This window comes from Beta vulgaris, chromosome 3, assembly GCF_026745355.1.
Source record: "Beta vulgaris subsp. vulgaris cultivar EL10 chromosome 3, EL10.2, whole genome shotgun sequence".
Lineage (NCBI taxonomy): Eukaryota > Viridiplantae > Streptophyta > Magnoliopsida > Caryophyllales > Amaranthaceae > Beta > Beta vulgaris.
Genome location: NC_079204.1, coordinates 11,312,625 through 11,330,658, shown reverse-complemented (window position 1 = coordinate 11,330,658; position 18,034 = coordinate 11,312,625). Strand labels below are relative to the sequence as shown.

Below are 18,034 nucleotides of genomic sequence, written 5' to 3'. Positions count from 1 at the left end.
CAAAATAATATGAAACGCCAATAATGACATAAATAGTTTCATACCGATATGAACCACTAATATGTTCACACATGTGAGATGTTGTCATACAATAAGTTATGGTGTAACATGTTTCACCCAAGATACATTTTTCAATGGACTGGCAATAATACTTTTAGTGAGTTTCCCTTACTTTGTTCTCATATTTTCTTTAGGCCCATCAAACGAAGAGAGTGTGCACAATGATTTATTATGTAGCTCATTCAAGATCTTTGTTGAAAAGAAAATAAGCTAATCCGAATCCTTCTCAAAACTGTTGGTAACCGGTTTTGAAGAATTGAACTAGAATCGAGATTCATATCATTGGTTCTAGCTCTAAATTTTTGGATACCTTATGTACAAATCGATCAAATATAGGAGTTGGATGAATTAGGGCTTATGACGATGCTTGTATTAAGGGTATACACCTTCCTTTAACGAACATTTGAATTTATGCAAAACGTAGTAAAAAGCTTTGGCAAAGAGTGGTTTTTAATAAAAGTTAGTATCTTCATCAAAAGCCATAGTACTATAGTTTCTCCATCCGAAGTTTTTTTTATAACTAATAGTATAACTCATGCTCATTACTAGTCCTAATATGATAAAGTTCTCTACTAGAATGAAAGAAATATATTATATATATACAACAAAAGAGTAAGAATATAAAGGCTAAGGGGACAAATTGCTACGCTTTAAAGTTCAGGGGTAATTTCACAATCAACAAAAGTTTAAAGGAGTATATTTCAGAACTGGCAAAAGTTTAAAAGGGATAACTTCACAATCGACATAAAGTCAAGGAATTAATTCACCACTTTCGCGTAAATTTTCATTCAACCATTCCTAGAAAATATAATCAAGAATCTTATTACAATACAAATAATTTCATCACCAGAAAAAATAGCATTGCCTAATTCCTAATTACAAAGGCCTTTTGGATATCATGACATTTTGGAGATGTTGGACAAAAATAACAGGACATTCAAAAAAATTATCTGTTAATCACAGTTAAAAGTTTTGGTGTTTACCCAATACAACAAAGAATAGTTCAAAAATAAGATCCAATAATAAACAGGAACAAAAACAACTCAAAATTTACAACTTTCTACATCAAGAAGGAGAAGCCACCATAGGAGAAATAATCTCTTGATAACTTACTTTCCCTTCATTATTAACACCTAAACTTTGGATCCAGTCATCAAATTCTTCCTCATCCAAACTCTCACCCATAGTTGTCAAAATATGTCTAAGTTTTGTAACCTCAACAAACCCATCATCATCATTATCAATAACTTTAAAGGCTTTATGTAGCTCATGTTTTTTGGGCCTAACCCATAAATGCTTCTTAATCAAATCCACAAATCTATCATAATCAAACGGCCCATTTAAATTCTCTTTGGTTAGAATATCATTTACTTGGGCTTCTGTTGGGTTACCACCCAAAGTTCGAATCATAACACCAAGATTTGATGGATCAACTTTGCCATCCCCATCTTTATCATATAATGAGAATGTTTCCTTCAATTTTGTTGTGGAATGTTTAAGCTTTTTTGCCTTTAATCTCCATTTTCTTCTTTCTTTGATTTCATTCAAAGAAAATTTATGCTTAGCTTTTGATAATAAATAAACTAATGACGCGTCTTTAAATTTGTATTTTTGAGAAAGATTGGGCAAAGCTAATCGCTCCCTAGCTTTTGATATGTGCATTGTTTAGAATAAAATATTATTATTGCACATCAAAAAAGGGAGCGCAAATAGCTTTGTCCTAATTTATGGAGAAAGAAGAGATAAAATATTGGAAAAGAAAATCTAAATATTTTCAAAATTATTTTATGATTGTCTCATCCTTAAAATGAGGATGTGAATATCTATTTTCTCACCATAATTTTTTTTTTTATAGATTCATCTATTATTGGAATGCTACATCTAAGACAGGTTTTTCAAAGGAAGTTGCTTGTAGACTTGTATCCTTTGTTTCGTTCCAAGACTATCATGTTGTTATAAACAACGGAAGATCTTAGTTGAGGCTAGTATGGGAGTGTGGGACTGGTCTCTGATAACTTTTTTTTTTTATATTAAGGGATCTAATTGATATAGGGTTTTTTGTCCGAATAATAAAACACAAGTTTTGTAGGAGAGGACTTAATAATTTTCTTTGTCTAAAAATACCTATTATAATAATTTCGGTTGTTAATAACAATCTTTTATGAATTTCATGCCAAAACACCAAATTTCGGCGTCGACTGTTTTAAACTCCAATCGACACTTCTTTCTGTCTTACCGCTCACTACTCTAAGCTCATTTGCAGTCAACGCCGGAATTTGGTGTATGTTTTGGCCTGAAATTCATAAAATGGTTGTTATAAACAACCAAAAGTATTTTAATAGTAGTTCTTTTTAGACAAAAAAAAGCTATTAGATCATTCCTTACAAAACTTGTGTTTTATTAGGTAATTTCTAACAAAAAATCCTGTATATAATAATTACAATTACAGATCTAATTTCCATCTAGAAGTTGGGGATTTTAAACTTTGCCCTAGTAAGTTTTTAATCATACAATATGATTGATACTTAATAGTAGTATGAAGTATATATAGTTATTTCTTGTGGACCAAAATAAAAGAAAATGGAAAAATTTAGTATAAACATGGTTATAATAACTGCAATAAAAAGTTATTTCTCTTTCAATAAACTTTCCTAGACGACGTGCTTATTAATATTTGGATCTGGGTCAGCGAGGGATTCCATTCAGTCTTTATGATTCATCACTTCATGATGGAAAGAATCAGATGCTTACGAGTTACGAATCAAATAAAGGAGCCAGCCAAAATGTATAGTACTAGTAGTTTTTTTTTTGGAAAAAAAAAAGAAAAAGAAATTTTGTTTTGACTGGTTAGTTCTTAGTTGTATTTTACTATTTTCTTGTAGTAAATATTTTCACCTAGTTTGGACAATTTTAGCACACTAAGGTAAAACTAACTAATACCAAGGACCCTTGGGTCCAATGGTATTGCTTCCTATCTCCCACATGGAAGACCAAGGTTCGAATCTTGGTGGAAGTAAATTTCAATATTGTTGGGGAGAGGGGGAGGGGGTTGGGCTTGTTGGGCCTCTGGGTGAGGGCCCTGTGCGAGGGCAACCAAGAGGTAATTCTTCTTACCACGGGTCTCCGAATGGAAAAAAAAAAAAAAAAGGTAAAACTAATCCTTTTCTTGTTGATTATTCTCTTCCGATCTTTTCACCTTTTAATCTGTTGGACCATAGTTGAAGCTGAAAGCCTCATGTGAAAGATAAATCAAGTCATGTACAAAAAGTTGATGCACTAAATATGGGCTAGGTAATTAACTAGGATAAAATCCTTTTAATTAATTAAATACTTTCACTTTTCCATTGCTTTCTTAAAAAGTTTCCATGGAAGTGAGTGAAATAAATTGATATGCATGCATGATAGTCATTTCGGTGGGGAGAAGCATGCATGCAAGTATTCAACACTCTTTTATTTATATATTTATATTGAGTTTTTATATATGCTTGCTTTTTCTTAGATTCTTGTAGGCTTTGTAGCTTTTTTCAGGATGTTAGTTGGCTTCACAAATTTAATTTCAAGGCATCTCTTTTGTCGTCTTTATGAATAGTATGATATGATATTACTATATTTGTGCTAATGAAGACACATCCTTGCTTAGTTAAGATTCAGCCCCATAAAAAATTCCAAGATTACACATTGATAATCATTTAGTTAATTAGGTCAATGATGGGGTAAGCTGATATATATGAACCTCAATTGGGTTGCCATATGAGTAAAGTTAATGTTTTATACTACCTCTATTTCTTTTTACATACACTATTTTCTATTTTGAGATATTTCATAATATATGCACAATTTTTCTATTTAGTAAAGTTTAATAATATAACATTAACTATGTACATAGTCACATAGGTTAGAAAGACAATTAAAACATTCTCTTTCCTACCAAGGATGTCTTGACCTAGTGGTTAAGATTGAGGTGTTGTGAACGATAGGTATCGTTCACAGCTTCGAATCCCCCCTCTTCTTCTTTGTACTGCCTTCGTGGCTCATATGGATAAAAAAAATATTATCTCTTCTAATTTTTAGTTCTTAATTATTGTGTACATAATTACATAGGTTAAAAAGAAATGGAGGTAGTATTTTATATGTAATAAAAGATTTATATCTAATATAATGATATAATGTTTGTATGTATTTGTAGTTGATTTAACATGTAAGAATTAAGAATGTATGTAAGATACAAGATCATCATAATCAGATTGAGAAGGTGGAGTTTTTTATTTAAGTATTTTAGTTATATATATTTTTTACTCATCATGAGTTGGCTTAAATGATAAATTAATACCGGCTTACACGTACATCACTTCATATGCTCTATTATGGACACATATCATGCAGACATATGTCACATATTAGCGTAGTTTTAAATAGTCTCAAGTTTATAAAAATAATTTTTATTATATAGGAATTTTTTTGGCAGTTATATAATAATAATAATAATAATAATAATAATAATAATAATAATAATAATAATAATAATAATAATAATAATAATAATAATAATGATGATGATGATGATGATGTAAGGAGAAACCTTGACAAGTTAGAGGAGAATAAAGAGAATTCCAACTATTGCCAAGGGTGAAGGAGAAGCTCGGACCATTAGACTATTCTTCACTCTCACTTTTGGCAGTTATATAAGAGTTATCAATATTCATATTTCCTTAAACAAATAGAAAACAATAGCTTATTAGCTTTGGTCTGAAATATTAATTTACTCATATTAAGGAGGACAGTTGTTTGACCATACATAGAATAAAAGTACTAATAATATGTGTTTTGCATCATCTGGAGCCCTAGCTCCTTTAATTTTACAGGAGAAGAGTATGGTGGCCAACTGGCTACTCATAAGTTATGGACTACTTATGATTAGTGATAGAAGTATATATCCAGAAGAAAGAGTTAGCTTTTTATTTTTATTTTCATTTTTATTTTTTTGATTTTTTTGATTAGTGATAGAAGTATATATCCAGAAGAAAGAGTTAGCTTTTTATTTTTATTTTCATTTTTATTTTTTTGATTGGGAAAGATAATTGCTTCGAATCCCAACCCCTATTAGGCTATTAGCTCTGAAGGGAACATCAGATCAAAGGTTGGGTACAAGGCTAAATAGTTCAGAATTAAATATCCCAACATATTGTTGAAATGAAGATTCGAACCCTGGCAATATCCTGAAATTTGGAGAGTTATTTCACTGAGTTGCCACCTCTCCCAGAATTAGCTTTTTATGGCATTTATATGACTTAGTTTCCCCTAAAAAAATTATCAAGGCAGTTTTAGAGAATATCTTTATGAGATACATTTTCATAATTTGCAATAATTTTCCTTGGTAAAAGACTAAAAGTGACCTTGTGATGCTTACTTTATTTACTAACTTTATTTATTTGATCTTTTCGTCACATCCCTTTATCAAGAAAGATGCCCTTCTACAAAGCATTAATCTCTCATGCATGACCCTATTCTTTGCTGACAACCCCACAAATTTTTGCATTAAGAGGGTTCCTGTAGCCTTAGCCATTAAATTACTTCCTCCTATGTTTGAAGCTTCGCATCCCTAAACTTTATGTAATCTATATACTCCCCACTCCCCTATATACTAGGGGAAAAAAACTTTATCTACAAATTCGATAATCTACCCACATGAAATAAATTTCAATGTTCATAGTGGATTATTACAACTCAACAAAATATACTTCTTGATTCTTTTTATACAATTTTCAAAACGTATATTTGACTTTTTTTTATCTTTAATTCTATATTAATAAATTTTATAAAAAGTTGACATAGTGAAAGTACATATTAAGGCAAATCGTCTAACACAAGATCTATATGAATACACTTTTTTGTATATATTAATACTGATCAAAGATTTTAAAGTTTGACCTCCAAAATAAAAACGAAAGTTATATTATGAGACGGATGAAGTGATATTTAATTATTTATTTCATATAGGTAATCAACCCAACGGATAGTTAGAGTTATATTCATGTTGAGATTATATACTAATTTATATTACTTGTAAAAAAAATCTAGTTTGTTAGGTTTGTTAGAGAGTTAGTTTTAGCTAATACTTCATCCGTTTCATTTTAATCTACACACTTACACTTTTCACACATGCCAATGCAAAACTTTGAGGACATATATCTTTAGTTTTGTATTTGTAAAAATTATAAAAAGTACGTATTAATAATATACATGTTATGATGAATCTAACAAGATCCCACATGACTATATTTTCATCCACGTATAAATCACAAATGATGGTCAAAGTGAAATTTGTGAATAGTGTAAAATATCAAAGGGTAACCATCAAAATGAAACGGAGAGAGTATATAATTACATGTCTCCCTCTCTTGTAATAACAAACACTAGTAGAAAAAGGTCAATTTGCGTCGCACAAACACGGAAACGACGCACAAATCCCATTTGCGTCGCATGCAACAATGAATCGACGCACAAAATCACTGCATAAGCACCATATACGAGTTATATGCGTCGTACCCTATTGATGTGCGACGCATATAGCCCATATGCGTCGGATATTGAGGCCCATCCGACGCACATCCCTGCATTCAGGTGACAAATTTTTAAGCCCTATCTGCGTCGCACTATAGCAATGTGCGTTGCAAAAGGATCATGTGCGTCGGACCCTTTGGCCCATCCGACGCACATCAGCTAAAAGCCCTTTAAAATTTTCGCTCAAACCCCCCAAACCCTAAAATTATACAAGCCGTCTCTCACCCTCCCCCCCTATCTCTCTCTCTCTCTCACCCTCTCTAAACAGCAAACCCTAAAATTTTCGCTACCTTCGATCTCCTCTCTAACTGCTGCCTGGCCGCATCTTTCTTTTCTCTCTCCTCATCGCGCTGGTTCGTCGTCGACACTCTCTTCTTTCTCCTCGTCGCGCTGGTTCGTCGCGCTGGTTCATCTTTCTGGTTCGTTGGCGCAGGTTCGTCGCGGTGGTTCGTCGGCACTGGTTCGCGGTGATTCGTTCGCGGTGGTTCGTCGCGGTGGTTCGTTCGCGGTGGTTCGTCGAGGTGGTTCGTCGCGGTGATTGTTGATGTTCATTGCTCTATTGTGTGTCAGATCTCATGTCAGCAACGAAAAGTTTTCAGATCTCAGGTTTTTAGGATTTTAGTTGTTGTATTTTGACAGATTTGTTTTTTAGGATTTTTAGAGCATTTTTTTTGGATTAACGAATTGTTGCATCAATTCGTGTTGTATTTCTACATTTTTTTCAGATCTGCACGCTTCTTTTCTCAATTTTTTGTTGTTTATTTTTCATTTTGTACATATTTTGTCGAATTTTCAGTTAATTCTGTATCTTCTCAACATATTTTTTAGCTTATCATTTTTATATATTTTTTTTCGTTGTATCTATTCTGTTTTTTTTTCAGATCAGTTTTTGGTGTGAGTATACATCTTGTTGTATCTATTCTGTTTTAGTTTCGTTTCTGTATCTGTTTGTTGTGTTCAGTTCAACAAATTTTATTTTTTTTTGTTAAAAAATCGCAAATTTGCGTCGTTTATTGAGCCTTATGCGACGCAAATGATGATTTTTGTTTTAAAAAAAATCAATTTGCGTCGGATGTGGTACTATATGCGACGCATATCTTCCTTTTTTGTGGGTGAAAAACAAGATTGTATAAGGCATGCGTCGTACCGTATAAAGGTGCGACGCAAATAGGTGAACCATCTGCGTCGTTTCCGCATACGACGCAGATCGTTTCTGAGTCATTTGCGTCGAGGGCTTTGGCGTCGCACCGAAGTCCGACGCAAATAGGCGCCTCACATCCGACGCAAATTGCATTTTTTGTACTAGTGAAATTAAAAACTAAATGAGATATTTTACTTTTTCTCTCTCAAACTCCTTCTTTCTCTCTGGTTAATCATCAACTGTTGATGATGAAATTCATCATGGTATCAGAGCTCATAAAATTCTGATAAAATTTCCACAAAATCTTATGATTTCTCCTTCTTTTTTAATATCTTTTTCTATCTGATTGAATTCACTCAAATTCAATGATGATTTCTTTTGAAACTCCAGTTAGCTCAGAAAATGTTGTTTCTAGCTATAATGTTCCTTATTTTTTTTGTCGAATGAAGATAATACGAATCTTGATTACTAATCATACCTTTACTGGTAAGGATTTCGTCAATCGGAATCGTGTTGTTCGAGTTGCACTAATTGTGAGGAACAAGTTAAGATTTCTTGACGGGACTTTGAAGAAACGAACGGTTGATTCTATTGATTATCATAAATGGATACGATATGATCATAATAGAGGTGATCATGGTTCGGGCCACGCCTAAAAAATTTGCCCATCGGTCAGGCCGAACCAAAATGAACGGGCTCTTCGAGTCAAAATCGGGTAGGGCAAAAAAAATAGACTAAAAAGTCATTTTTGCCTTGCCCAAAGCAAAAAAAAATCGGGTCGGGCCCGGCCACGACCAAAATATTTTGCCCAAAGCCCGCCCAAAAAGCGGGTCGGGCCGGGCCGGGCCAAAATGATCAGCTCTAGATCATACGGTGATGTCCTGGTTATCAAATTCAATGGAGAAATCGATCGCTGGAAATTTCTTGTTTGCAAACTCTAATCATCAATTCTGGATTGAAGTTGTTGAAAGGTATGACCACACAAATACACCTGAATTGTATAATCTTCATTGCACTTTGATGAAAACTGAATAAGGAAATCAGTCTATTCCTGAGTATTTTAGTCAATTGAAACGAATTTGGGATGAAATTCAAGTATTGGAAGGGAAACCTGATTGTTGAAGTGGTCCAATTACATAATGTAGCTATAATTTGCTCAAAAGAATTTTAGAGGTTGATCATAGAATGAAGCTTATTCAATTTGTTTCTGGTTCGAATGAGGATTACGATCTTTTGAAACAAAATATATTAAGTAGTGATCTTTTGCAAACTGTTAATCGAGATTATTACATTCTTCACAAGTTGAAAGACAAATATGAACAATTTGAAGGTTGATAAATCTAGAGAAATGAATGCTTATTTTGTTAGCAACTAAACCTTATTCGTGAAATTATGGTAAACTATCTTGTTCAGAAATTCAAAATTTTCGAAAATTCAGAGTGATATTCACGTTTGAAAGGCAAATCTCACACTAAAATGGCAACACATGTTCAGAAATTCAAAATTTTCGAAAATTCTCCTATGGATTTTAAGATGTACATCTAATGTCAATTCTTCTTCATCTGTTGTGGGTAGTTCTATGGATCCTATTGTTATGAGCAACATGTTCAAGGAATTCATTCGAATGATGCAACATAACTCTCACCAAATCTGGAGATTCTACTCAAAATTATACTGCAGTCAATTTTGCAAGTATAACTTCAGTATCTAATGTTGGTTCCTTTTCAAATAATTATTTTAATTATAGTTCCTGAATTATAGACATAGGAGCTACTAATCACATGTCATCTAATATGCTTTTATTTGCATCAATTCGCTTACTAAAGTATCCAACTAAAGTAGGATTTGCCAGATGGTTCTCAAAAAATTGTTACATGCTAGAACAGTTCATTTAACTCCAAAAATCACTTTGAGCAATGTTTTATACATTCCTGACTTTACATAAAACTTATTATCAGTTATTACTTAATAAAAAAATTTATTGCACATGATTAAGATAAATGTTTTCTTTAGGACCTTCTCACTAAACAAGCTTAAGGCACTGGTTTAACTGGACTCTGCAAATTTTATATTGTTTCTAGGTTTGCTTCTCTTTGTTATGTTTCATTTGTTCCTATGGATCTTAATGTTTCTCTTGTAAATACTAGAGTATGCAAACCTTCTTTACATGTTATTCACGATAGATTAGGTCATCCCTCTGTATGTACCATGGAACATTTACCCATACCATATGATGGCAATAATATGGATGATTTTAGTTGCAAATCTTGCATTTTTGCTAAGCATCATACGTTGCCTTTCTCCTTGTCTTATGATCTCGCTAAACAATCTTTTGATATGTTGCACATTAATTTATGAGGACAATATAAAATTCATTGCTTGAGTGGAGCTACTTATTTCTTGACCATACTTGATGATCATACAAGAGTTACATGGACTCATCTTCTTCATTCTAATAATACTCAAGTACCATGTATCATTTCTATTTTTCTTGCATATATAAATACTCAGTTTGGCAGACTTGTTAAGACCATTAGAAGTGATAATGGCACATAGATAATGATAAGTCGGTTTTTAGTTGCATATAGGTAGGTACTAAGTCTCATTTTCATGAAGTTTTTAGTGCATCTTGGATCTAATTCATGATTGAGCATTCTTTTGAACCATTGTGTTATTTCGAGATACTTTTGGCTTTTCTATGTGACTTTCAGGTTTTTGAGGCCGGTTGTGACTAAGAGAAGCTAATATGGTTCGTAGATGGTTTAGTTGGCGGTTTTCGGATGCTAGAAGATGAGTTTGAGTGCTTTGGAGTCGAAGGAATGATGATATTGAAGAATAGTTTCTTTGCGGGACCAAGCAAAATTTCGCTTGCCCATGCACCAGGATACCCACCCAAGCAGGATCTCGCTTTGCCCATGCACCAAGGCACACGCCCAAGCGAGATTCCGCTTGCTTGTGCGGTATTGTAAACGAAATCACCAAAATCTTCTGTCTTGTGTGCACGCCCGCCAAGCAGGATTCCGCTTGCCCGTGCACTATGATGCACGCCCAAGCGAGATTCGACTTCCCCTTGAACGCTGCTACCCGCCTTATTTTCGCGACTTAATTATTTCCTTTTCTAATTTATGTAAGTGATATTAGGTTTTATTAAACATACTTTTGAGCAGTTTTTCATTATTGGAAAATAGAGTATTACTTTTTAGAGAGATTTTTGAGGGTAAACTCCATTATTGAGCCTTGAATTCTAAAAGTTTGATCCATTCAAGTAAAGACTAAGTTTTTCTAATTTTCTCTCTTCCTTTATTATTATTATGTCTTTTGATTTATTTACCAATTGCTTTCTTATTTCAATTATGAGTGAGTAGTTTTATAATCTAAGATTAACAAACCCTAGCAATGATTAATTCATGAATCTCTCCCATAATAATCCCAATTAGATGTGATTAATTGTCCTTATTTGATTGAATTGTGCTTACTTTCATTATCATACTAGGAATAGGTGATTTTGAATTGATTCCTTATGTCTTGTTTTCAATGGGAATTGAATCTAGATGGATTTGTTGATTCAATCAAGAGTATGAATATCTCTATGGGAATAAGTAGATAGGATTATTAGGAATTTATTTGTGATGCCATGTTTAATGTCTCTTTCTTGCATGATTCCATGGGAATAAGTTTTATTGCTTGTTTAGAGTAGACAGAAGTACTCGGGAGAGGTCTTTGGTATTTATAGAGTGCATTACTCCTTTTGAATCATTGATTATGTTTATTGGGATGGGAATTATTCATGTATTATTTGGGCTAGCAGGGATACTTAATTTTAGGTGCCTTTATTGATTGATTATACCTCGCGTGTTCTTAATAGTTGTCATAATTTAGTGTTACTATTAGTTTAACACCTTTTTCACCATTGTTTGTCACTTGTTTAGTTAAATTGAGTCGAGATTTCTATTGTTTAATACCGTTTGTCTATGTGGATTCGACCTTGACTCGCCCTGCTACGTAGTCAGGAGGTTAGTTAGGAAATTATTTTTGTTAGGTGCGCGACATGCCTATCAGATTATACAAGCTTCTTCTCATTCCTTAGTTTCTGAAAAAGGAATAGTTCACCAAAGAAGCATCCCTGGGAATCCTCAACAGAATAGCAGGGTTGAGCGCAAACATACACTTATTAGAGACTGCTAGAGCTATTCAGTTTCATGCTCATCTGCTTCCTAGTTCTGTCCTTAAATGGAAGACTCCTTATGATATTTTGATGCAAAAACATCCTTCTTATAAGCATTTGAGAACCATATAGGATGTTTGTGTTATCCAGCTATCAAAACATTAGATAAGTTTGCACCAAGAGCAAAAAGGTGTGTCTTATACTTGTTATCCATATGCTCAGAAGGGTTATGAACTTTTTGTTTTGGATACTCACAATATCATATTGAGTAAATATGTTATTTTCCTGGAGAATGAATTTATTTTTCAACCTTTTACTACTACTACTACTACTATTTCTACACCTACATGTTCTTTATCTTCCAATGCTCATCTTACCTTCTTAGACGTCCCTTTTAATGGTTTTTCATCACCTTTTTTAACACAAACTAGCGATTATGTATATTAATAAAACGTCATCTTACAAAACAACATTGCAACAAAACCTAGACCTAAACTGGAAAGTAGATAACCAAAATTAACCAAATGATAAGAGTTTAGGGAACAACTGTAACAGCCCCCGTCCTAGCTTATGTTAAATATTAATTAAAACTATACTTCTAGCAATAGCGGAAGCAAAATCATAATCAAACGTTACGGAGGCTGTCACCTGCTGGAGTCAACCCATTAATATGGTTGAATTGACTCTACGAGCTAATCTTAAAATAAACATTCATCACATATGAAATTAAGTTAGTTATTACAGACCCAAAAGAAAGTTATAAAATAAAGTTAAACAGTGTTCATGAGTAGAAGTAAGTTGCAAAATATGATCATGTTCAAGCTTGCATCCACTATGACAGTTGAGACATGACTTCACTACAGCTCATCCCTCACACTACCTTAGCTTGCTTTTCCCTGCACAAGAGTCTGCCCCCACCAGGACAGGTTCATAGAACAAATAAAAATCAGTTTACACTGGTATGCAAATCAATCCAGAAATAGATTTATGGTGGCTGAAAACAAGGAGTGATCACACTCCAAGGTAATTTACAAATCAATAGTCAAGAGAATAAACTTTCTCGTAAGAATACACATTCGAAATGTTCACAAGTTTATAGCAAACGTCCACATACCAACACAATTTTGAAAACGTTTAGCTTGAGGGCGTAGGAAGAAGATATCACAATGAGGTGTATTAGAATACAACCTCCACACAATTCGGAGTTTAAACTCCTACTATTTTCTCGCTTGCAAGTTTTATAGGACATGTCCTTTCACATGATACACACATTCCTCTTCACTACGCAAAAACGAATTCTCATTCTTTAATAACGAATACACTTACTAAAACGGTTTGTAAGAAGTTATACTAAAAGTTAAGCTTATAAAAATGATTTAAGGTTTGGTTAAGGATGGATTAATGGACTTAGGACAGTAGCTACATGATTTTAGGAATGCCAAAAATAGTTTTAAAGAATCCACACAATCGATCTAACTAATCATAAGAATAATCTAGGTTTTGATGTGCGAAAAAGGGTGATTTCGGACCTCATACAAAGAATACTTTGAATAGAATTTGATCATCGATTTGATTGAGTAATATAAGTGAAACATTTATGTTTAAGCTACTGTAAATACATCTATATATCATTGAAAATGTTTTCCTTAAAAAGATTATAGGCAACCCGATATAGTTCATTTTTAAAACGTAGTTTGTAAATAGTTTTCGGAACCTCTAATGTAATCTGAAATGATGTAGAAGATTCTTATCCAAGTATATCATGAACTCCATGTTTCTTTATCAAGAATAACTAATAATAAGTTCAATGAAATCCTTTTCCAACATTGATCACATTTCCAAGTAAAAATCACATAGTAAAACATGCCTTTAACCACACTTTTTAGTATAAAACTTAACCTTCATCCTAAATGATGTTCTTAGCTATTAACACACACTTATATGATCACCTAATATCATCCAACCTACTGCCTACTTACCAAAATCCATCCATAACACAAAATCGCCATTCTTAACCAAAACAAGTAAAATCCACATACTATTCTTCCTAAGGTAAGAAAAGGAGTCCTTTTTCATTTGTTGTACCAACATGCAAGGGTTTAAACTTGTATAACATCAAAATATAAAATCCAATAGCCATTCACAACAAAAATTCAGCCTTAATTTCGTTCTAAAACAAATCTAACAACTTCCATCATTTTTAATCTCCAAAAAGGCATTGAATCTGCATACCTTAACTTGTAAATGGTGTAACTCGACTTCTACTGCTCCTCAAGACTGGATTCTTGATTCTTTTTGATCCTAAGACATAAAAGAACATTCACACCAAATTTCATAAGAAAATACCTCAAGGAAGTACCTTAATTCAACCTAAACATTCACTATACTTACTGTTTCCTTGATTGAAGAAGATGGCCTTGCTTCTTGAACTTCCCGACTCTTAAAGCTCGAACTTTTACCTTCCCAGTATGCACCTATGTGTTTAGAATATGAATCAAGCTTTGCATGCAAGTTTTTATAGAGAAAAATTGAAGAAAACGAAGGAAGAACCAAGCTCTGCAATCTCGCAGGAGCTGGCGAGTGAGAGAGGAAGAATGGTGTGTTCTGGGCAGCAAGCTTTTGTGTGGTAATGTACTGAAATTTTTATGAGGTGTTGGTATGCATGTGAACCAAGTCTGGGTATGTTTTATATCTCGTGATCTCTTCTTTAATAAGCCAAATGAGGTCTTTGTTCCTACTTGGTCTTCTGCAGGAATTTCTGATCTTCTTTTGTACTATCCTAAGCCTAATTTTTTTATATTGATTTGCTTACTAGTGATCTAACCTTCCCCAAGATGACTATTTTACTCAAAACATCCATAATATATACTCCTTAATTTATATCAACCCATCTATATTAAAGAACTCCAAAGTCCATTCTTTTAAACACAACCCTCAATTTGCCTAATAGTTGAAACATGATTCCTATCTTCCACTATTTTCCAATTTCCATAACTTAACTTATTAAAATAATATATCGATACTAAATGTTCCCATGTAACGAGATAATATTATTATTTTTATATATAATTCCTTCTAAGTACTAATTACACACAAACACACATTATTTTTACACACAACTCATCATACGTATTTCCTACGTACGATCACGTTAAAATTCCACAATTTAAGTTACTTAATCATATAATAATCCTTTATTATTTAGCGGCTGTTACACGTTTCCCCCCTTAAGAAGTTTCGTCCCGAAACTTAAACCGTACCTTAGAAAAGTTGCGGATAGCGGTGCTTCATATCAGTCTCTTTTTCCCAAGTAGCCTCCTCCGAATTTTGACTGGACCACAATACCTTAACTAATGGTATGACTTGATTCCGTAGAACCTTTTCGCGTCGGTCCAATATTCTGATAGGTCTTTCTTCATAACTAAGAGTTTCTCAAGTTGCAATGGTTCATGAGATAACACATGGGAAGGATCGTGCATATATTTCCGAAGCTGTGATACATGGAACACATTATGGATGCGAGACAGTTCAGTAGGTAACGCAATTTCGTAAGCTACCTCGCCAACTCTTTTCAAGATTTCATAAGGTCCAATGAACTTCGGACTAAGTTTGCCTCGAATACCGAATCTCTTTTACTCCTTTTTAGTGGGAAACTTTAAAAAAGGGAAAACTTTTATCTCCGACTTCAAATTCCAATTTCCTCCTTCTTATGTCTGCATATTTCTTCTGACGATCCTGAGCGATTTTCATCTTTTCCCGGATTATTCGAATTTGATCCATAGTCTCTTGAACCAATTCTGGTCCTACCGGTACTCTATTCCTCAAATCTTCCCAACAAATCGCGTTCGGCACTTTCGACCATACAGGGCTTCATATGGAGCCATTCCTATTGTGGCTTGATGCTGTTGTTGTAAGAGAATTCTATTAAAGCTAAATAATCTTCCCAAGACCCTTGGAATTCCAAAATACAAGCTCGCAACATATCTTCCAATACCTGAATTGTACGTTCAGTTTGACCATCGGTAGCAGGATGAAATGCCGTACTAAATTTCAATGTTGTTCCGAAAGCTTCCTGAAGTTTCTCCCAGAAATGAGCCAGAAATCGGGGGTCTCTATCCGAAACGATGCTTACGGTACCCCATGAAGACGAACAATATTCCGAATGTAGGCATCAGCCATCTGCGACTGATTCCAAGTTCCCTTTATTGCAAGAAATCGCGCCGTTTTGGTGAGACGATCCACTATCACCCATATCGAGTCATTTCCCTTTTTAGACCTTGGTAACCCTGACACGAAATCCATGGAGACAGAATCCCATTTCCACTCTGGAATAGGTAATGGTTGCAATAACCCAGGTGCCTTCTGGCGTTCAAACTTCACTTTTTGACATGTTAAACATCTCGCCACATATCTCGCTACCTCCTTCTTGAGGCCTTTCCACCAGAAGTATTTCTTAAGATCTCGCACCATTTTGTCTCTACCAGGATGTACTGAATACGGACTACTATGAGCTTCCTTCAAAATCCTCTCCTTAAATCCTGATCCTCGGAACACACCATCGTCCCCTCATTCTAATACTTCCATCCTCATATTGCGCAAATTCCTGAGTTTCGCCATTTTTATCTTTTCTTTGATACCCTGCAAGAATGCATCTTGGCTTTGCTTTTCCCGAATCTCTGAGTATAGGTCAGGTTGGACAGTTAAAGCATTAATGGTTCCTTCAATATCCCCTGAACGTACTAGAGCGAGTTCAAATAACTCTATCTCTTTACTCAGTTCATCTGGCAATGCTGATAAAAAGCTTAATTCACTCCTTGGCCTTCTACTAAGTGCATCTGCCACCTTATTTGCTTTTCCGGGATGATATTGAATGTCGATGTCGTAATCTTTTAGCAACTCTAACCATCTTCTTTGCCTCATGTTCATATCTTTTTGAGTGAAGATATACTTCAAACTTTTATGATCCGTGAACACCTTACATGAAACTCCGTACAAATAATGTCGCCATAACTTCAGAGCAAAGACAACTGCAGCTAATTCCAAATCATGCACTGGATAATTTTTCTCATGAGGTCGCAACTGTCCGACGCGTAGGCTATCACTTTCCATGCTGCATCAACACACATCCCAAACCTTCCTGAGAAGCATCACTATAAATTTCAAACCCCTCAGTTCCGGAGGAAGGGTCAGAATAGGAGCACTGGTTAACCTCCGCTTTAACTCTAAGAAGGCGGCTTCACATTTTTCATTCCATTGGAAACGGGAGTTTTCCTGATTAAACTTGTGATGGGTAATGCTATTTTAGAGAAATTCTTCACAAATGCCGATAATAACCTGCTAAACCCAGAAAACTCCGAACTTCGACACATTCTTCGGTGCTGGCCTTCTTCTACTGCCTTAATCTTGTCCGGATCTACGAGATGCCTTCCTTAGACACCACATGTCCGAGAAACTTCACCTCCTCTAACCAGAAATCACATTTACTAAGCTTGGCATACAACTTTTCCTTCTGGAGTGTAGCCAGGACAGTTCTCAGATGACCTTCATGTTCCTCACGATTCCTTGAGTATATCAAGATATCATCTATAAAGATAACCACAAATCGATCCAAGAACGGCTTAAAATAGCGTTGCATTAAATCCATAAAAGCCGCAGGCGCATTAGTCAATCCAAATGGCATAACTAAAAACTCGTAATGCCCGTATCGAGTGCGGAAAGCTGTCTTTGGTATATCCTCCTCTACAATCCTCATCTGGTGATAACCAGACCTCAAATCAATCTTGGAGAATACACTCGCTCCCCTCAGCTGATCAAATAGATCATCAATTCTTGGTAAAGGATACCTATTCCGCACCGTGATCTTATTGATCTCTCGATAATCTATACATATCTCATGGAGCCATCCTTTTTCTTGACGAACAACACTGGTGCTCCCCATGGAGACACACTAGGTCTGATATATCCCTTCTGCAACAACTCATCTAATTGCTTCTTTAATTCTACCATCTCAGCTGGGGCCATCCTATACGGAGCTCTTGAGATCGGGGTAGCTCCCGGAATCAAATCTATATGAAAATCCACAACTCGATGTGGAGGCAACCCTGGTA

General features: G+C 34.5%; 1 protein-coding gene and 2 long non-coding RNA genes across 3 annotated transcripts; 1 reads left to right on the top strand and 2 right to left on the bottom strand.

The window, feature by feature from the left end:
* Positions 1-1,125: 1,125 nt before the first annotated feature.
* LOC104888658 (probable calcium-binding protein CML14) lies at positions 1,126-1,722 on the bottom strand. The gene has a single exon (XM_010673684.3). It carries the CDS (start codon positions 1,720-1,722, stop codon positions 1,126-1,128), a length of 597 nt encoding a protein of 198 aa, XP_010671986.2.
* Positions 1,723-7,026: 5,304 nt separating this feature from the next.
* LOC130590695 (uncharacterized) lies at positions 7,027-7,666 on the top strand. Its single transcript, XR_008968542.1, has 2 exons — positions 7,027-7,102; positions 7,143-7,666. It is a non-coding gene; the product is annotated as an uncharacterized LOC130590695 (long non-coding RNA).
* A 5,090-nt stretch (positions 7,667-12,756) lies between these two features.
* Positions 12,757-14,508, bottom strand: LOC125495819 (uncharacterized). Its single transcript, XR_007272228.2, has 3 exons — positions 14,319-14,508; positions 14,160-14,228; positions 12,757-12,835 (listed from the first exon to the last, which is right to left on the bottom strand). It is a non-coding gene; the product is annotated as an uncharacterized LOC125495819 (long non-coding RNA).
* Between the last annotated feature and the right edge of the window lie 3,526 nt (positions 14,509-18,034).